At 47.7% G+C, this 21,470-nt stretch overlaps 1 protein-coding gene across 4 annotated transcripts in view; it reads left to right on the top strand.

Moving 5' to 3' along the window:
* The first annotated feature begins 1,007 nt into the window (after positions 1-1,007).
* Positions 1,008-21,470, top strand: part of ADCK1 (aarF domain containing kinase 1) — a 108,902-nt gene continuing 88,439 nt past the window's right edge. For 3 of the 4 annotated variants that reach the window (XM_019733660.2, XM_019733659.2, XM_019733657.2), the window contains exons 1-3: positions 1,008-1,114; positions 7,900-8,045; positions 10,173-10,256. In XM_019733660.2, the coding sequence (XP_019589219.1) occupies positions 7,911-8,045; positions 10,173-10,256 (219 nt within the window). In that variant the 5' untranslated portion in view covers positions 1,008-1,114; positions 7,900-7,910. Of the gene's footprint in view, positions 1,115-1,160; positions 1,412-7,899; positions 8,046-10,172; positions 10,257-21,470 lie in introns of those variants that run through there. The other variant, XM_019733658.2, reaches the window with a different exon arrangement.

Here is a 21,470-nt window from a genome sequence, read left to right as displayed (position 1 = left end):
TCAAAGTTTTCTATACAGTTGGTGTTTATGTCATTTAATAAACATCACCCTGAGCTCATAGGATGTTTTCCTTGATTTTCTCTCAAAAGTTCTGGTTTTGCTTTTTCCCTTTAAAGTCTTTCATCTACCTGGAATTAGTTTTTGTGTGTGGGTGAGTTAGAAATCCGACTGGTAGCTAGTTGTTCCAGCTCATATACTGAACAAGTTATCTCCCTCCAATGATCTATAATGCCAGCTTTATCATATAACAAGATTCCGTACATGTGCGGACCTATTTCTGGGCTCTCTAGGCTGTTTCATTTCCCTCTCTCTATATCCTATACGAATACTATATGTCTTTACTTATAGTTTTATAATAAATGTCTACAAGTGGAAGGGCAAGTCCTCCAAATGCATTATTCTTCCTTAAGAGTGTTTTGGCTACTGTTTGCCATTTGTTTTTGCATTTAAATTTTAGAGCACCTTGTGAAAGTCCAGAAAAAGTCTTGCTGGATATTTAACTGGAATTGCATTGAATCGAGAGATGAATCCACCCTCCATCGCTGTTGCCCGGGGAAATAGCTCAAGAGATGTCTGTAGAATGAACCTCTGATGAATGTCTCTCCAAAGTACATCTTATCAACAAACACTCAATAGAAATCAGTGAATGAATGAATGGGACCAAAGATAACAAATTAATCAGCACATTCTTACTATTCAGCAACTGGCAGTAAATTTCTTCCTCACCTATTTGTTCTAATACATTATTGAAAATACACAAACCCATACATAACTCCATCCTCCACTGAACACGAATCTATGACCTATTTGGAAAGCCTCTTGAAAAACAAGTTTTAAGGAAGATTCCGTGTCAGCGGACCAGGCAAAGAAACAAGGCCATATGAAAGGTAAAGTGTCTGTGACCCCCGGGTGAAGCGGTCCACCGAGACCGTGGTGGTTCTTTGTCCGAGGTCCTGGAGGCTTACGGAACCAAGAACTACAAATCCCGGCAGGCCGCGTGGCGCCTCTGCTTAACTGAACGCCATCAGGGGGTGGCGTAGAGCTACGTTCCCTGAGAATTCCTGCTACCCGGCTGCGGCGGTAAGCCGGGCGCCGCAGATCCGCTTCCCTCGGGGTGAGTAGGGGCGGCCCCTCGGGGGCGGGCGCAGAGCGCAGGCCGCCAGGGTCGCACGGCGCGTGGAGCGCTGGGGAGCCAATGTCGATGCGCTGGCGCTCCCCTTTCCCCCAGCTCCGGCAACTGCAGACACCTGGGAAGCAGAGAGGAAACCCCAGCCGGTGACCTTGTCACCCGGGGCGCGGGCACGTGGCTCGGGTAACGGGCAATGCCCCGCCCCTTCTGCGGCGACTCTCCAGCCTGGCTCACTAGTGAGCTGAAGCGTGGACGAGCTACTTCGGTGGCGCAGTCTTGCATGTAGGTAGAATTGACGCTGGAGGACAGCAGATGGCTTATCCAGACGTCCTTAGCCCTAGGTGGTCTGTGAGCGCCAAGGCGCAGGCAGCTGGCAGTGGAGCTTGGCCTGGACAAGAGAGGTGCCGACGCGCATATCCCGACCCTCCGCCTGGATAGTCGGCGCGCTCTCGAGCGCTCCTGGTCTGCAGCACCTGGCGGGGCCCTGCGCTTCCGGGTCGCACAATACTTGTGTGCGGATCACAGCCCGTGTATGGAGAGCAGCCTTTAGAGGACACCTAGTACAGCTCTCTCCCCACGTTAAGTGGCATTCACTTTCTACTGACTAGGAAGGCGTTCAGTTCATCAAGTGTTTTTCCATCACCTCCCTGATGATCGGCCCTTCGTGGGTGCCCAAGAAATAGTTGCTCAGTTGAAAGTGAAAGAGTTTATCTGTGCCTTCTCACGTTTTCTTTAAGCATTTTCTTTTTTGTTTTTCACGACGAAAGCTGCATTTTATTGTGAAATTTATGGGGAGCTATTAAAGGATTTTAAACTGATGGGGGGAGGGTAATAGAAAACTTTTTCAAGTTTACTTGAGTAACATTGTGGAAACTTCTTGAAGCATTTTCTTATTGCAGTGGTTCTCATACGTTAGGGTGCGTCAGAATCACCTGGAAGGCTTGTTACCACACAGAATGCTGGTCCCATTCCCCAAATTTCCGTCTGATTCAGTAGGTCTGGGGAGCAAGAATTTGCATCTCTAATATACTCCTAGGAGATGGGGATACTGCTGGTCTGGGGACATACTGTATTTTGCCGTTTATAATGCACACTTTTTGGCCCAAATTTGTGAGGGAAAAATCAGGATGCATATTATACATGGGTAGTACTAATTCCGTATCTAGATAAATTTTTTTATGCTTATGAGTTAAAAGTATAGTAAATAAATACTAAATTTCCTTCGTAATACAAAAAGCAAGTACCTAAATATAAACAAAAATTCGAATTAAAAAATTAAAACGAAAGATGTTTTTCCCTGAATGTTTGGCCAAAACCATGGTGCACGTTATACACAGGAGCACATTATACACAGCAAAATACGGTACTTTTAAATTCTGATTATTGGAAAAAAATCTTAAGAACTTTAAGCGTCAACTCTGTACATCTAGTTATGGGCCTTTCTGTCCTTTTTGCCAATTAACTGTAGTTATAGTAAACATGTGCATATTTGTATTAATTTCCCCCACATTACAGACAGATTTTCACGTGGTCTACACTTCCTAGATTACATACATCATATGCTATCTTACTGTGTCATTACTGGCTTGGCTATTTTTCAACAGCTCTCACAGATGCAAGATTTGACCTCTGCTGGGAGAGTTTGCATTTCATTTCTTTCTGATATACACATTTTCTTGTCAGACAAGGGATCTGTAAGATAAAAATAGTGCCTAATTCCGGCATCCATTCTCTCCCTCTTCCCTCCTCTCGACTCACTGAATAAACCTTGTGGGTTTAGATTTCCATGTCAGAGGGATTCCAGTGACCCATCATCTCAAGGCCCAGCAAGCCACTTGTTCTCATTTACCCTGTGCTCTCTTGTTTGGAGAGACACACCTGTATTCATGTTCATTCTCTCCAATGATGTTATTGGGCGTTTTCCAGTCTTGGGAGCAGACCAGAAAAAATAATGCTCATTTGTTTAATTGTCTAGGAAATGGAAGGAGGCTATGGTTATTTTAGAGGATTAATGGAATTAGAGCCCTAAGTGCCTTTTCTTGGTGGCCATTTTCACCTGTGCAACAAGCAGGGTGAGGTGATTCCAGGCTTATTGTCCCAGAATGTTTCATGGGGAGGAGGTTGAAGATAGATGGAAATTGCAAAGGCCTAGCTACGTATTGGACCATGAACAGGAAGTACTTCGTTCCCCACTTAGGTCTGTCCAGGGAATGGACATTTCATTTGGCCGTCAACTTTCCACTTGTAGAACTTTCTAGACTCTCCTGTTGCCTCATTTCATCACCCACTGGGGTGTTCCCTATGGTGCAGTGAGATAGATTCTCTTCTTATCATAGGTTTGACAAGAACACAGCTCTCCTGAATGGTTCGTAGACAGGAATCGGTTGTTTCTAGTAAGGTGCTTTGGCTGCTCTTGTGACGTGTTGGTTTCCGGGGCTCCAAGCAGCGTCTTCCTCAAGCTTGGCTTGCTTGGGTACAGTAGAGGGTCAGAAATCTTAGTCCTAGCCTGCAGTGACTGATGCGGATGCTTGTGAACGAACAGTCCTAAGAACATGGGTGGACAGAGTCTGGGAGTGCCTGTCAAGGAGGTCACGTGCCACAAAGAGTAGGGCCCAAGCTCTTACCACACCATTTACTAGCTGAGTCACCTGGGGCAATTCACTCACCTCTGCTCCTTGGTTTCTTCCCTTATACCTGGGACTGATGATAACATTTGTCCCACCTCACTGGGTTGTGTGGAACATGTAATGAGATAATGAGTGCAAAGGGCTTTGTAAAGGTTAGTTATTGCTAATATTATCGAATGATTAGGTTTTAGGGTCTTAGTGGCCTCAGGCTCCCCCACTCCCCAAGTGTGTGCTGTTATGAGAGGTAACTCAGGTGAAAGTCAAAGGCAAGTAAACAGAAGAGGGCAGGTGATTCATGAGCAAAAGGTTTAATAATGAAAGGTGTTTTTCATCCACAGACATGTTTCATGCCCGACAGGGTCTTTTCACATACCCCGAGGAAGTAACTCATGAACTTGTTAAAGACGCACTGACCCCTTAGGGAAATCTTCAGCTCCAGTCTATTTAGACAGTTTGGCTCCTAAATCCTCTATTTTATGTTTTCCAATTTCCACCTCTTTTATTCCTGAGAACATATGCATGAAAACCAGGTCTTGGGAGCTGTGTGTGCCTTGTTGCCGCTACCCCACCCAGGGGTGGTCTCACGCCTAGGGCTGGCTGCATTGCCTACAGGGACAGACGTGGAGGATGGTGCACCAGGAGAACAGGTTTTGAGGAGCAGTGGCTGGGAGCTGGTGCTGGGGGCGACTAGAGGAGCATGGCTTTGAATTGTCAGCCATGGGTTTGTGAGTCTCACCAGGGGACCAGTTGGTCCTGGCTCTGCACAGGCCTCAGGGGGTACAGATTATTCATTCCCTGATTCATTCACTCAGTAAAGACTTTCGGAGCACCGACTAGGAGCTAAGCCAGGGTTTGACACACTATAGCTTGAGGGCCAAATCTGTCCGCACCCATTACTTTATGTATCACCTACGCTGCCTTTTGCCTTGTATTACAATGCAGAGTGGAACAGTTGTGACTGAGACGTTGTAGCCTGCAAAGCCAAAAATATTTATTATATAGCCCTTTATAGAAATAGTTTGCTGATGCCTGCTCTAGGCAGGGAGAAGAGCAAATGCAAACGTTCTGAGGCCAGTATGTGCCTAGAATATCTGAGAAATAGTAAGGCGGTCAGTGCCATTGGAGGGAAGTGAGCAAGGGGGAGGGTGGAGAGGCCTGAGACCCTGGAGGGAATTGGGGCATGAGGTCAGGTCGGGGCCCGTAGGTCATGCCAAGGCCTTGGCTCTTCATCTGAGTGCGGTGGGGGCCACTGGAGCTTTAAGAGCAGAGGAATGCACAGTGGGACTTACGTTTCCGTGCTTAGAATAGATTGGGAAAAAATTCACTCCCATTCACTTCATCATTTGTTTTTATGTGCAGACTTATTTATTAGGAAATTCTGTCCTTTGTATCTAGGGAAAGAGGCAGATGGAAGGGCAGATCGTTAGAGATAAAAGCTTCATAGACGGACAATGGGGGATTGAGTGTGGAGGGATATTTTAGGAGATGAAGCTGGAAATGGGGGTTGGGATAGGAATGTAATGGCGGCCTTGAATACCTTACTAGAGAATTTGGAAGTTTTTGTAGGTGGAGGGGAGGTAGGAGTGATAGGAGTGTACTCGTGGGTTAGGGTGAAAAGTCAAGTGACAGCGTGAAGCTTAGCTGGGATGTGGGAAAGTGTTTGGAACAGGGAATGGTTGAGTGGTTCAGGCAAGACGTGATGGCTTTCCTCGCCTCCTTTATTAACTGTACAAGGTTGTTCCAAATCCTGGATGCTGAGGTTTTAGGAGTTCTTCTATGTCAGTTCTTCCACTTTTCAGAGAAGAAATGACGTTTAAAACAACAGTAAGGAAGTCTTATTTACTGAGCATGTTAGGCATTTTGCTAAAGCAGCATCTCATTTAATTCTCACAGTGACCCTATGAGGTAGGTACCTCAAGAGCTCCCTTTTGTAGATGACTGCACAGAAGTTCGAAGAGGTTGTGACTTGCTCAAGGTCACATAGCTGGTGAGCAGCAGAGCCGGGACTCTTCCCAGCTCATCCTACCTTAGCGTGGGCTTCTCTGCTGGCCCCACAAGCATGATGCCTGGATCACCCCTCCTGGATCTTCTTGCATGATCACCCTGAAGAAGGAAGGTGTGTAAGGAGCTGAGGGCATGCAGCCTGTTTCTGGTTCTGATTGGAAACCTGTGTCTTGGCAGAAACAAGGCAGAGGGTGAACTGAGCGTGCCACCCCTTTTCTGAGAAAATACTGCAGGCCGAGAGTGTAGAGAACAAGGTGGAAAGGTAGGGCTCGATGGACGTTTGCCAGATGTTAGAAGTGGGGCAAGCACAAATCCTCTGGAACTTACAGGCAGGGGAGTAATAAGATCGTTTACCAAAGCCTGGCACTGGGTGAGGAAATACAATAACAACAAGCACAGTGGTGGTAATAATAGGTGTTACTGTGTTCTTACCGTGTAGGCGGCAACTTTCTAAACATCTTCCACGATTTCTTTGTTCCTCACCACCCTATCACGTAGGCCCTGCTGTTATCACCCTGCTTTATAGAAAAGGTAACAGGATTCGGAGCTAGCACTTTGCCTCTGCTCGCCCAGGCTGTCAGTGACGGAGTCTGGACTCAAACCCCGGCCGTCCGGACTCCAGAGTGCACTCTCTCAACCACCAATTCTCCTGTCTGAAAGGAACCCTGGGTTTATTAAAAGTGACAGAATGATGTGGAGATGGGGAGGTTTTCATAAATAAAGAGATAGAAAGAAAATAAAGAGCACACTATTATAAAAAGCGCTGAGTCCAGAGAGAGTCAAGAAAGGAGCAGAAAAGAAACAGAGCAGGTAGGAAGAATGGAAAGCAGAGACGGAGGCAGTAAAACTAAATCCAAAGTTATTACATTAAATGCAAACAAAAAATAAACGATCTGCTGTTTAGAGAAACAGTATAAAATGTAAGTTGAACAAAGAATGGAAAACGATGCACTTGTGAATACTTTCAAAAAATTCTGGCGCTGTATTATGAGGCATGAGTCAAAACAGACTTTGAAGAAGATGAAGGCAAGGCCGTCTGTAGCAGTAGTTTCCATACAAAGGGGAAACGGCCACAGAGCATGGCGGGGTGGCCTCAGGCTGAGTCTGGAGCAGAAGCAAGCAAGGTGACAACCTGATTTTCCTGCGTGTGTGCGCAGGGTTTGCACTTGCAGGTGGTTGGTGGTGCAGGCCTCTGGGGTGCATGTCTCCGGTGGGAGCTGCAGCCGTGGTCAAGGACTGTGGTCTGATAGAATTCCCAGGAATCAAAGGGGAAGCAGGGACCCCAAAGAGTGACCGTGCAGCCACCTGGTGGACTGAGCAGGTACAAGTAGGGTAGGAACAGGTGTCAGGGAGCCAGGAGCCCACTTAGTCCCAGTGACTGGGAGTGTGCATGTCATTAAATGGATCAAATCAGCCGGTAGACATTGACTCCCTAACCGTACGCATCCTGCAGGAGTATGAGTGGACGGAACAGTAACAGTCATGGTGTTTTGCATTCAAGGAGCTCTCAGTGTGGACAGAGGGCAGTTTAACTGAAAATCAGCCCAATGTGGAGGGCTTACCTGGCTGCTTCTGACCAGCTGCCGTGTTGGCTGTGGCCTGACCACTTCTGACCTGGGCAGGAGGGCCAATGACACCTGTGAGTGCCTAGTGGTGTAGTAATAGTTACACGTCATGAGGGGTAACATGCTCTGCCACTTTTCCTGTCTAAATAGCATCCTTCGCCACGTATCCATCTTTCCTTACCCTCCTTGATTTTCTTCTCAGCACGTTATACCAGCTGACATCCTGATATATTCTATGTCTCTTTGCTTATGATCTGTCATCCCACCTAGATTAAGTGCCATGGGAGCAAGAACTTCGCTTTGTTTCCTTTGCTCCCAGTGCCTAGAATAATGCCTGGCACTGTTGAAGGAAGAGTGACTTTGAGGGTTGACTTGTGCTGGGTACGATGCTATACACGATCTCATTTTATCCCAACAGCTTTTGAGGTAGGTATCATCCCGTTTTACAAATGAGGAAATGGAGGTGCAATGAGATTAAGAAAATGACCTATTCAGTGGCGGGGCCTGGATTTGAATCCCCGCCTCACTAACTGTGAAACTCCACTGTTCTTCTTTCTCTGCGTTCCTTCTGCAGGGTCGGGGGACATGGCCAGAAGGGCTCTCAAGCTCGCATCATGGACCAGCATGGCTCTTGCCGCCTCTGGCTTCTACCTCTATAGTAACAAGTATTTGGACCCTAATGACTTTGGCGCCGTCAGGGTGGGCAGAGCAGTCGCTACGGTAGGTTTTTATCACTTTGGGGGTGAAGAGCGATGACAGTGTTACTGGCAGGTGTTCTGATGGATACACTAGTCACATGTATGTGGGGATGCACATATACCCGTACGTGTGCAAAGCTCCCTGTACAGTTACACAGGCGTAGATATATACCTGCCCGTACCTATAGTCCTGTCTGCATGACCTCTGCCATCCTGAAGTTAAATAGAATGGATCTGTTTGAAGCCTTTCCATTTTAGGTTCAATACCTTATTTTAATGACTGTCTCAGAGGGCGGCATTCCTCAGCAAATGCTAGGAAGGAAGGCTTTGCAGCTTTGATTACCTCCTGCCAGAAAACGTGGTCTCTCTCCAGGCAGCTGGTGGGAGCAGTTCTTGATGCAGGCCTCATGCTCCGAGCGTCTGGGCCTCGGAGAGCTCTGGGAGTCCAAACAGAGCATCTGAGTTGACTCTGTGGCCATTGCAGGTTTTCTCCAGTGGCCCAGGAACATGGTTCTGGTGTGATCATGTCCTCTTAACTCCGTGGAAAGCAGCGTTCCCAGACATGCCCCTATAATTGTCCCATTGGCGTGTGGGTAGGTCGCCACATGCCTCATGCTCCCTTTCCTCCTCTGTGTGGTGGGATGAGCTCGTCCTTTCTTCCCCGTGGTGTAGACAGACTCGGAAACACAGTCTGTTTCAGTTGTGATCTAACCGTTTCCTTAATACTCAGTGTTGTCAGTCTTCTCCCTGGTCTGGCTCAGAGGGGAGGTCCTGATGTGGTGCCTGCCCTCTCGGGTAAGCTGAGTCAGAGAATCCAGACAGACAAATGGATAAGCAGGCTGGTGGACTATGATATGATTCCCAAGTGTTTGCTGAGTGCCTTTTTTGGGCCTAGCGTTGTCTTATATATTTGAGGAGTAGACACAAAATGTCCCAAGACACAGCTTTGAAGGAGCTTCTGGCTGAGAAGTGCTCACACGAATGGGTCAAAAAACCAGTCTAAAGTCATGCACTGGCTCAAGAAGCGTGACTCAAGACAGCTGCTGCTCTGGGACCTCTGACACAGGAGTGAGCCCTGGGGCTGGGAGTCAGGGTAAGTGCGGGAGGGGGAGCAGGGCTTCATGGAACCTTGGGGATTTGCATAGTTGGAAAGAAGGGAGGAAGGTTCTCACCGGTGCTTCATAAATCAGCCACATTCTTGAAAGGCCAGAGCTCTGGCCTTCCCCATCCTTCTGGACCTGTTAGTGACCGGGTCTTGCTCGTGGTTGGCATTCATCAAATAGAGAGGGTGCCAAAAAATGTATATACATTTTAAGAAAGGAAAAACCTGTATTAAAATTTTAATACTCAATGTATACCGATGATAAATACAAGTCATGTGTATGCATTTTTTTGGCACTTATATGTCAAGTGGAATGACATATAAGCTTTGGGGGTGCAGACAAAGGAACAGACTCCTGTCAATGTCAACCTGGTAAGCCCCTTAACTTCTGGGGGCTTCAGTTGCTCGATTCTAAAAAGGAAGGTTTGGGCTAGTAATCCCCACAGCTTCTCCATGCCTGAGACATCTGGGAGCCTGTCATCTTCTGATTCACAAAGGACTTCTGGAGTTTTGGCTAAGGGACTGAGAATCACAACTTATGTTTTTAGAGCAAATGTAACTATAATAGAAAATGACGTGTGGTTGTGATACAGAGGTGGGTAAGTTTATTCAACAGCACTCATTCAAGTAGTTTACTGAGCGTTTACCTAATATGCCTGGCACTGTAGAAGGTGCAGGGGTTATGAAGAACAGCAAGCATAAGCCCCTGTGCCTGTAGAGCTGAAATTCTAGCCAGGGGGAAACAGTCCAGTACAAAGAAACACATGAGCAAGGTAATCTTGGAGGGTGGTGTGTTACAGTAAATAATTGAGAATTCCTGGTGGATGGGGGCCATTTTAGATGGGGGCTCTGTAGAAGTGGCATTTGTATAGAGCCCTGATGGACAGAAGAAGCCAGCCAGGCTAAGATCTGAGGGCAGAGCATCTCAGAGGTAGAACTGTCTACTTCTCTAAACATACCACCGTGGTAGTGGCCTGCAGCTGTGCTTCTTGGGCAGAGTATTATTTGATGTCTGGGTGTTAAGCTTTCCCTTTCCTTGGTTCACAGACAGCTGTCATCAGTTATGACTATCTCACCTCCCTGAGGAGTGTCCCCTATGGCTCAGAGGAGTACTTGCAGCTTCGATCTGAGGTAAGGGACCCACGGGACCCACCTGAGCCAGACCAGGAATGGATAAGTCTTGAAGTGGCTGCAAAGCCAATAAGCTTCCTGTGGGCAGCTGGAGGTGGGGATTGAGGCTGGGGGCTGGGGAGGAAGGAGGGGAGGATCGTCTCCTCGTTGGAGGTGTTCTGATGCCGATGGGCTGGACTGTTAGACTGACATCAAGCTGGATCCTGTGGTACTGGGGCTATGAACCTCTAAGGCACGGTTGGGGCGGCTGGTGTGTGTGGAGCACAGGTGTCCGGGATGACTCAGGAGGGATGAAAGCTCTGTCCTTGAGATAGCTCAGCTGGCTTCCAAACTGCTTTGTCAGGAGGCAAAACCCAACCGAAAGAGGTTATTGTTTTCCTGTCCTCTGAAGTCTCCACTGGGGCCTCTTGTAAGCCTCTGAGTGGAGCTGTCCACCCCACACACTTGGAACAGGGTAGTTGAGTTTCATGCTATGACTAGATGTCCCAGAGAGTTAGGGTGTCAAGCAAGTGGGCATTTTTCTTGCATGGAAGATGAGTTGGGGTCGAGTGTAGATACCTTTGGTTCCTCCAGAGAGAGGTTTGTGATAGATCTGTGTGTCTTTGCTTAGCCTAGCATGCCCTTTGGCCCTTAGAATCTAATTCCTAGTTATCCCTCCAGACTCAGCTCAAACACACCCCCTTCCCAATCATCCTAGGTAGATGGAATAATTAATTTTTAAATTTTTATTTAAATTTTTCTTTATGGAAATTCCAGCCATCCACAGGAGAGAGTACTATAAAGAACCCCAATGGAACCGTCATTCGGCTTTAGAAATTGTCAATATCTTGCCAATCTTGTTTTATTAATTCTTTCATTTATTATTATTTTTTGCTGAAATATTTAAAAGCACATCTCAGGCATCATATTATTTCATCTGTAAGTACTTCAGTATGTATTTCTAACAGATAAGGACCTTAAAAAACTTAAGTACAATACCATGATCATACCCAACAAAATTAAGAATAATTCCTAAATAATCTCTAATAGCTAGCCCATATTTAAATCTCCCTTGTGGTCCCCAAAGTGTCTTTTTAAAGTTGGTTTGTTCAAATCTGGATCCAAACAAGTTACATGTATTGTGTTTGGTTGATGTTTCCTAAATCGTCGCAAATCTATAATATTTTCTTTTTCTTGCTCTTTTTCTATTTCCCTTTCTCTCTCTCCCCCTCCCTCCCTCTCTCCCCTTCCCTTCCTCCCACCCTCTTTCTTGAGCTATTTATTTGTTAAACAAACCAGATCATTTATCCTCTAGAATTTCCCACATTCAGGATTTGGCTGATTGTATCCTCAAAGTGTCATTTAATGGGAAATAGATTTGCAGGGCACACAATTCAAGTATATAATATTGGAACGTACAAAATGATCTCCTATCCCTGTTCCTCAGGTGCCCAGTTTTCTTGCCTGGAGGTGATCAGTATTTCCCGTCTATCATTGTAGAGTAACCTTCCTATTTGAAATTAATCACTCTGTCTTGTTTATTCTCGCCACAGACGATAGTTGGTTACATGTCTTTCTCTTTAGACTATAGATTCCTTTTGATCAGGGATTGGCTCTTTCTTTTTTATATCTTCTACCGCTAGCAGGGGTGCCTAGGACTGAGGTGATTTAATGCTTGTGTCAATGCCAGGCCGCACCCTGCTAGCTCCGTGCCTTGGAGGCCCCAGAAAGAGAACAAGGTTTGGAATCAGAAGGCCTGAATTTGTGCCTCGGCTTTGGGGAGGTCCTTTAACCTTTTGGAGTGGCCATTTTCCTTGTCTGTAGACTAGAGATGGTTATACCACTTACTAAGGTTTATTTTGTGAAATGTAAGTGTAAAGCATGTATCAAAAATAAGTCAGATGTCCAAATACCATATGATCTCACTTATATGTGGAATCTAAAGAATAGAATAAATGAACGAACTAATCAGAAACAGTCTCAGAGATACAGAGGAAAATATATATTAGATGGGAGGGGGAGTGGGGATAAGGGAGAAGGTGAGGGGATTAGAGAGCACAATCGGTAACCACAAGGTTACCACAGGGATACGAAAGACGGTTTGGGGAATATAATCAATAATGTAAAGATTTTGTAGGGTGTCACAGGAGCACTTGTCTTATTAGGGAGACCACTTCAGGGACGGTGTAGATGCCTGATCACTGCACTGTACACCTGAGGCTGAAGCTGAATAATAATAAATGTCAACTATAACTTAATGTGTGTGTATATATATATATATGTCTATACTCACAGGAAGTGGAACACAGCATAAGGAATAGAGACTGTGGAAATGTAACGGCTGTGTGCGATGTCAGAAGGGTAGTAGATGGGGGGAGGTTATCACTTTGTGAGGGGTATAAATGTCTAGTACATTGTTTTGTACACCTGAAACTAATAATAATAAAAAGAAGTCACATGTCACTAGAAGGTGTGCTCCGTGAGCACAGAGCCTTGGTCGGGGTTGTGTATCTTCATGTCTGCAGCACTTACAATAGCACCCGGGACACAGCAGGTCCTGAATAAAGATTTGATGAATGAATGAACGAATGAAATGTTAGTTTGTATGGAAGATCTCAAAGGCCCTGTCTCTGAGACTCAGTGCCCCCGTGCTTTTCCCTGCCCTCCTTTCTCCTTCTAACCAGTGCTACGTGCTTTGGAGCCATCGGAGTGACATTCTGCAGAGAAGCCCAGGCCAGGGCACAGGGGCAGAGCAGGCAGGGAGATGGGGGCCATGGAGACAGTCACCCTTCATGTGTTAGTTGACAGCTTTGGGGGATGAGTAAGGAAAGTGCAGCCTGGCATTGGACAGGAGGTCAGCACGTGTTAGTTGGCACCAGATAACAGGGGTGTAGGCTGGTCCCTGGGAGTTGTGCTTGGGCAGAGGGAGCCGGCTGGCACTAAAGAGCACGGGTAAATACCGCAGGAGTGTGTTCTTCCATCGGAACACTTATCTGTGCTCATCCGCGTGACTGATAAAGGAATGAGTGAAGGGTAAAACATAATTATCTCACCCGTCAAGCCAGCGTCCTCAGGTCCCGAGTACGCCAGAGCCAGGAGACGGGCTTGGCAGGCAGCAACTTAGAGCAGCGCTTTCAAGATTGGTGCTCGGCTGGCTTGGATCTCAGCGACTCAGCTCCGCACGAGGAGAGGGTGGGAGCCAAAGTGAAGGAGTGTCTTCCAGGGCCACAGTGGCACTTTACTAGGCAGCTGAGGGCACGGGGCAGGGCCCAAGCACTTTGGAGAATGAGACTCCTGGAGCCCAGGATGCTTATAAACAGAGAAGTGGCCTGTCCACAGGGCGGAAAGAAGTCATGGCTGATGCAGACATTCACACAGTCGGGTTGGAGGAAGTAGGACTGAGTTTATTCTGCCCGAGGGGTTGGGGTATAGTGGACATGCGTTAATTCTGCAGCTCAGGAACCATTCTCATTGAGAAGCAGCATCCAGACGTTCCTTTGGGGAACCACTCATATTGCAGTTACTCGCCCTGAGGTTTGACTGGGGCTTACCCACCCTCAGCTCCAAGGGTGAGCTTGTGGCCTATTGCTCTGGCCCGACAGATCGATTCAGGGACAGCATCTGAGCCAGTGCTGGTCGGTGAGCGTCGGGTCCAGGACTTTTGGGGGTGTCCCCCCACAGGACACTGTCTTTTCTGCTGGGTTAGCTGATGATATAGGATGTTGGCAGCCATGTTGCCACCATGGGGGAAAGCCCATCTATTAATGGAGCCAGGATTATGGAGAGATGTGTCATTTGAATCCCTAGATCCAGCTGAGCCTGAAGCCAGGCGACTGCTGGACTTTTCAGCTATGTGTGCCAGGAAATCCTCTTTTTGCTTAAGATGGTTTTAGTTCAGTTGTCTGTTACTTGCAACCAAATGAATACCGATACACTGGGGGTCTTGGAGAAGCATGCCAGGCCTTGAAGCACAATCAGGGTTTTAATAGTTCACAGAAGGACCAGTAACTCGAAGGAAGAAAGGAAATTTAGAAATTCCGAGGCCTAAACAGGGTGAGGAGAGGAATGGATGGTGCTGGGTAGAATTCAAGCCCTTTTGGACTTGGAGCCAGGTGCCCAGGCTGCTGGCCCACCACCAACCACCCCTGCTCCCCTATCTGCAGTGGGGGCAGGGGCCTTTGCCCTACCTGAGTTTGTAAGGACAGAGATGAGAAGCTTTACTTAATTAAACACTGTGCATTATTTAATTCAGCCAGAGGACATCCAAAAGCACAGGGTTTGCCTTGTTGGCAGGTTTCCAGGGTTTACATTTATTAATTGGAATTCTTCTATAAGGAAGAGGGCTCCCTCCTCCCTCCGTTGTTTGTTGATTTATGTTACTGTATGGGTTACAATCCAAACCAGTTATTGTTTATTTTATTGCACAAATTGTTCCAACTGTGGCCCTTGGGAGCTCCTTCAGTGTCTCCTGTGTCTTTTTGATCTGCCCTGTCATTTTTGAGCCCTGTCTTAACTTTTTGGTACCACAGAATGCCCCAGGCTCCTCTTTTATGTTCCTTGTCTCAGCCTGTAATCAATCACTTCTCCAAGGAGACCTGGTTCCTTTCATTGGAGAATTATATTTAGAAACCAAGATGTGGATGCATATTGCTATTGGGGTATTCTTGTTTCAAGGCTCTCCCGGGAGACAGACCCAGGAAATATATGTATGTAGACTTACTTGTGCATATACGCATGTCTATCTATCTATTAAAAAACCAGGAGTTCATACTGATATCTTCAGTTTCAATCCAATGTCACAGCGTTCATTTAGCCTTCTTCCTTATGTGTAACTTCTTTCTCTGACAGTGAGAAACCTGCCTCTTATTATCTACGATATATTTACTTATTTGTCCAACCCGAATATACCCCAGTGTGGTTAACACCCCCAATGCACACAGGAGCAGGGAGAGTGGCCTAAGAGGGGTGAGACGAAATGAATTAAGGGGGTCTTTGACCTGGGTTTGTAAAGGTGGGTACGATTGCAACCTGTAGCATTGGGGACAAGGTGATTTTGGTTGCTGGGTAAAATTTTGGAGATTGTCTATAAGGAACAGAAACAAGTTCAGCGTCTGGAGACTAGGGTGTGGGTGACGGAGGGACATACTGGCACACAGAATTACTGCTAGGCCACAGAGGGACCAAAGGCCAGGTTGTATGCCATACATAGTAGGGAGCCAGGGACATTTCCAGAGCTGAGTTTTATTAAGCCCTCAATGAATGAAAATGCGTCACGTTTTCAGTTACTGAATATTTTTTGAGCTTCTACTGTGTTAGACAATGAGAAGAAGAGGGAGCATGTGTGTGTGGGATGGGGGGAGGGAGGGGGAGGGAGGGAGAGGTGGCATGCACCTTCTCCTTTCTTCCCTGGGAAGCTTTGTAGTGAATGCAATCTCTTGTTACCGAGTAGCCGCTGGGCTCCTGTGGTAAGAGAAGCTTCAGGTCAGCAGAATGTATGGGTCACGTTAGTTGCCATAGTACTTAATACGTGGGCTTCAGGAGGTAATGATTAATGCTCTTTTCCTCCTTGCCTGAGTAGAACCAACGAGTTGCAGGACTCTGCCAGGTAGAAATAAAAATGCCAGCCTTGTTACTGATAAATGCGGGGCTGTAGCATGTGGCGTGGGGCTGTTGAACTTCAACCCCTTGAATTTGATAGACTTACTTACCTACCAGGCCCAGACAGGACAGGACAAGCCTCTCAGATGGGGGCCTGCCTCCTGGGTCAGGGAGGAGCTGAATACCAACGGTCTGCAGAAATGCAGACCCCAAACGGGGAGGAGAGAGGAAGGGGTGAGCCGACCATGCTACGTTTCTTCTCCCAACTCACCAACCCACTGGCAGTCCTTCCTCCAGGAGTGAGGGAGAGGGAAAGGAGAGGTCAGGAGCATTACACCTTGACCCGGGCTCCTTCCAGGTGTTCGCATGCAATGTAGGGAGAGGAGGTTCACTGCGGTATTTACTCTTCGAACGAAGATACCTTTCAATTTGCTGTAAGAGCCTTCTGTGCCTACTAAATTCAGTTAACCTTTACACCTGACCTTGTTCAAGGATGCAGGCTGCTTCAGGCTTGAGTATGGGATAGCATTTGACATTACTGAAATCTGCATTTGGAGGGAGGGGTCATATGCTGTTAACCTTTATAACCGTAGCATATGGTAGTGGGTTTTTGACCAGTGGATGTTACAGGAGTAAGGGGCTAAGGTGGGGTGATAACTCTATTTATAATTATTCCACTGAACTTGAGAAAGACATCTTCTGCCTCAGCTAGCTCAGGCCTCTAATGTACAGATGCAGAACTAGAGGTCCACAGGCGTGATGTGATTTCCTTAGGCCCCTTCAGGTTTGTGGCAGATCATGAACTTGCTCGTGGACGTCAGGTCTCCCTAATCCCATGTTCTTTGCATTTCATACTCAGTTGTCTCCGTTTACCCACCTTCTGGGGGAAGGCACCGATTTGGATAGAAAGTGGAACCAAAGACACTTGTGCAGCTGCTCTTGCCAACTAGCTGCACCTGCTGGGGTTGCTTCTGCCGCTGGTCTGTCCCCCACTGGTGCGAGCCCTGAGGCTGTGGTGCTACCTGGGGTGGGTTTGGGAAACACTGGAGAGGCAGAAGAAGAGCAACAGAGCCTCCTCCCTGGAATTCCTTTACTCATTCACTCAAACAGTTAATTCAACAAATGTTTGGAATTTGCACTCCCCAGTGGATCCTCCAAAGGAATCAGGAGATGCTAGCGAGCTCTGTGCTTTGGGAAAGCGTTTCAACTATTAAGCTATTGAACAACTGCCAGTTTGGAGGATAACCATACTACCAGCTTAGTGAAGGTATGGTAACTCAATAAGCATTTGAAAGATCTTGCTGCTCTGCAAGGGGAACTGTAGCGGTGTCTGGCTCTTTAGGAATAGTCTCTGAAATCTGGGGACTCTCCTGGCCAAACCAGGACGTGTCCACCATCCTTCCATTTATTTGAACCAACATTAAGTGAGCCTGCTGTGTGCCAGGTCCTGTGTGAGGCTCAGGTTCAGAGGCTCTAAGGAGAGATAAGACGTGCCCTCTGCCCCCCAGTTGTCCACAGTCCAGAGGGGGAAGCAGGCATGGAATGACCAGTTGCAGAAGAATTGATTTGTCTTCATTCCAGCACTGGCCCCTGACAGCCACTAACTCCCAGCCAGGAGGAGTGAGGAGCAGGGGCCGGAGCCCTGCCCGAGAGGGGCTCCTCACGCAGCCTGGGGGTTGCAGGTGGGGGTGCATGCCCAGGAAGGTCTCCTCTGGAGCAGCGGTGTCTGACTGTGCCACAGTTCTCTTGCATGTGCTGTGTCCATCAACCTGGGGTGGAAGCTTTTCAGTGAGTTTTCGTGCACTCTGTCCCCCTTTTGCTGCTTTTGTGGGTCATCATGGAACATTTGCCAGACAGTGTTCTGCATAGAGGAGGAGAGAAATTGAATCCTTGCTCTCTTGGTGACTGGCTTTTTCAGTTTGTGATAATTTCTGCTACAGCATGAGCTGCATTTCATTTGCTCTGGTTGGGTCATCTAAGGACCAGGCCTCTGGAATAGGGAGACAGAGTCTGCGATTGAGTCTGGCACCTTCTTTTTAGTTTTCTGTGTACAGACCTGTCTGAGTCCTCATTACAAACCTGCACAACTTTCTGAAGTGGCCCTGAACACAGAGCCTTCTGATTTGGGGAGAGTTCCAGAGGAGTGGGGCTCTTGGACCTTGGTGTGGTCTAGGGAGAGATTTGGGGGAGTCCACTCCCAAATGTGGGGACCCTGGAGAAAACTTGGCGAGACGCCAGCTTCCCCTGGCACTTGGGTTCACTGTGCAGTGGCTTCTCTGTAGTTCCCAGGCAGAGACCACGCAAAGCCAAGTTACCCTCTTGATTGCTCTAGCCTTGTCAGTGACCTATGGACCGCAGCCAATAAAGTGTCCCATCTTGCCATGTCTCCATACCTCTTACCTTTTTAAAAACGTGAAATAACAGGCCCTAAGAAATGGTGTGGGGACAGAGTCCCAGAGAGCAGTTTCCAGGCTCTCGGCCTCACGTGGAAAGGTGCTGGTTCAGGTAGCAGGTGACCATCGGCTGTGACTAGTTGGCCATCAGCTGTAACCAGTTAGCCACTGGCCACTAATATAACTGCTGTGGCTATGCTAGCAAGCGCAGATTGCGGATGACACGGTTAGCAAGCGTGGTTAGCAAGCGCAATTGAGGGTCATGTTGATCCTACTTCCTGTGTCTCGCCTGGCCGCCAGCAAGACTGGGGAGCAGGAAGACCCCTTGTTGGGGTACAGGCGGATGTTTGCTTTTGTGTCTCCACCAGCTGCCATCGAGAATATAGGGGTGTGACTCCCCTATCTGTGGCTCCGTTGTTGTTCCTTTTTGGCCTCGCCATATCCTGTGTCTACCCGCCGAGAGTGGGACCAGTGACCCTGTATGACAGCCAGCCTCTGCCTGGCACCCTCCATTGCTTCCGTCTTTCCTCCACTGGGTTGGCCGCTTTCTTTCCAGCTCTCCTCTTCTAGCTCACCTGTTTACTCCTGGCGCTGCTGCTGCTGCTGCTGCTGCTGTTCACAAGTGGTGATCCCTTTCCAAAGGCCACAGCTGAAATGAAACAGAATAAGCCCCTGGGGTTCTGGCGATGAGAGGCCGTTGCCGGGTGTGGAGCGTTTCTCCATCCTGACCAGTGCGATTATCCTGTCAGCCAGTTCCTCGCTTGGCGTGTCTGCAGTTCCCTTGCCTACATGGGCTGCCTGGACTCACGGGGTTGGCTTCCTGCTGCCGCAGAGCTGCTCTCCACCTGCCCTGCCTGATTCCTGTGGGGTGGGTGGAGGATGGCCGAGCCCTGCTCCCGGTGGTGGTACCGTGTTGAGGTACTACAGTCGCCGGTGACTACTGGGGCAGGAGCTGGAGGAACCCTGGCTTCTGCCTGTTCTTACCCATCTCAGATCCCAGCCCAGACCAACCACAGCTGGGCTTCTCATTGCCGATTGCTATGCCCACTGAAAACCTCCTGCAATTTCCTTTCCTGCTCTGGGCTGGGTGGTTCCACCACATCCAAGCAGTTTCTACCTTTGCTGAGCGCAGTGAATGGAACCGGGCTGAAGCTATGTGATGAGGGATTCGGGGTAGGCATAAGCTGGGACTTCCTTATTGCTAAGGTAGTTTAGTACTAGAGTGGTTTACCGAGGACAGTTGTGAAATCTGTATCCGGAAGGGCAGCTTTCCAGAAACAAGAGATTCTGTCTGTCTGTCTGTCTGTCTGTCTGTCTGTCATGGAGGTGGGAATGTGACAGCTCACTGGTGGGTCCCAACCTGTCAGACAGTCAGTCACCTGAGGAACCTTATAAGGTGCAGAGTCCTAGACCCTAGACTCCAAAAATTTGTTTTCAGGGATGCTGGGTGAGCCCTGGAAAACCACATTTTTAATGAGTTCCCCTGGTAGCTTCTGATGTGAAGAACAAGTGTTTATATTGATTGAACACTATGAGATAGGTGCTGTACTACCATGTTTCCCCGAAAACAAGACGGAGCCGGACCATCAGCTCTAATGCGTCTTTTGGAGCAAAAATTAATACAAGACCCAGTCTTATTTCACTATAATATAAGACCAGGTATAATATAGTATAATATAATATAATATAATATAATATAATATAATATAATATCCGGTCTTATTTTACTATGATATAAGACCAAGTCTTATATTAATTTTTGCTCCAAAAGACGCATTAGAGATGATTGTCCAGCTAGGTCTTAGTTTCAGGGAAGCATGGAATGAGCTTTCTCTCTGTTATGTCCTTTAATTTCACAGCAACCCTAGGAGGTAGATACTATGGTTATCATCCCTATTTTATAGATGAAGAAACTGAGGCAGACAGATTAAGTGACTTGTCTAAGGGCCCACAGATAGGTAGAAGGTGTATTAGTTTCCTGTGATTGCCATGACAAATTACCACCAACTGGGGGGCCAACAGTAACAGAAATGTAGTTTTGGAGGCCAGGGTCTGAAATCAAGGTGCCTCCAGGGCCACGCTCTTGTTGGAGGCTCTAGGGAAGGATCCTTCCTTGCCGTGTCCAGGCACTGCTGGTGGCTGCATCGCCCCAACCTCTGCCTCTGTCTCCTCTGTTTCTTATAAGGACACTTGTCACTGGATTTAGGGCCTGCCTGGACAGTCCAGGATGATCTCTGCTCAAGATTCTGAATAAGGTCACAATCATAGGGGTTAGGACATGGGCTTATCATTTGGGGTGCCACCATTCAACCCACTATAGGGTCTTAGATTTATCCCCAATAGTTTGGCTCTCAAACTTGTCCCTGCAATCACTTGACTTCCTGGCTCTCTCATCTGGACTGGATGAGCTTCGGGTTCCTCTAGGCCAGCAGTCGAGGTGTGGATTTCCTTGCTGTGTCAGGTATTTGGCGCCATTTGTCAAGTCTTGAGAAACCAGTGTGTTCCGCCACCTCTCTCCCACCCCCTCAGCCCTCTGCCATTTCTCCCTAAACCCTTTGGGCTGTTCATGACAGACTCTCAAATCCTCACACCTTGCTGTGCTCAGGAGGTTAGGCCTCCAAGGCCAAACTCATACCAGCTTGGGCATGATGCATCTGTCCTGCCTCGGTGGCCACGTCTCCAAAGTGGGAATCGCTGAAATAGCAGGTACACGGGGCAGGCCATAACATAACTAGTAAAGCTGATGGAAGGCTCTCTGCAGCTGTAAGGGGGATCGAGGCACTTGTTAACATCAGTGATCATCTAATAGCCTGTCCTCGATTTCCTGCTTCGTACTGTCTTGGCCCCAAGCAGCTATTTTCTAACAAATTAAAATCTACTCAACTCCCTTCCTGTCCCTGAATAAAACTATCCTCAAAGCTCTTGCCTGTTACAGCAAGCCTTTTAAATAGACTTTTCCTTGTAGAACCGTGAAGCATATGTCCAATTAGCAGAATAACGTCACTTAAATATACAAATAGACTGTTGACTGATAATGGCGGGACATATGTGAGGCTCATTTAAGGCATTGTGTTTCAGAAACTGGGGCACTGCTCCCTTCCCCATCCCCAGCCTGTCTCCAGGCCTCTCCTTCCATCCAATTTCTTGCTAATGGGACAGACCTTCGTGCCTCACACTCTGGAGGATGAAGAGGGACACCTTCATGCTGTGCCTGGTCACAGTGCAGAGCTCCTAAGCCACTCGT

Source organism: Rhinolophus sinicus, linkage group LG03 (genome assembly GCF_036562045.2).
Source record: "Rhinolophus sinicus isolate RSC01 linkage group LG03, ASM3656204v1, whole genome shotgun sequence".
In the NCBI taxonomy this organism is placed as follows: domain Eukaryota; kingdom Metazoa; phylum Chordata; class Mammalia; order Chiroptera; family Rhinolophidae; genus Rhinolophus; species Rhinolophus sinicus.
The sequence above is the reverse complement of the archived record's forward strand: the minus strand, read 5'-3'. Positions and strand labels throughout refer to the sequence as shown.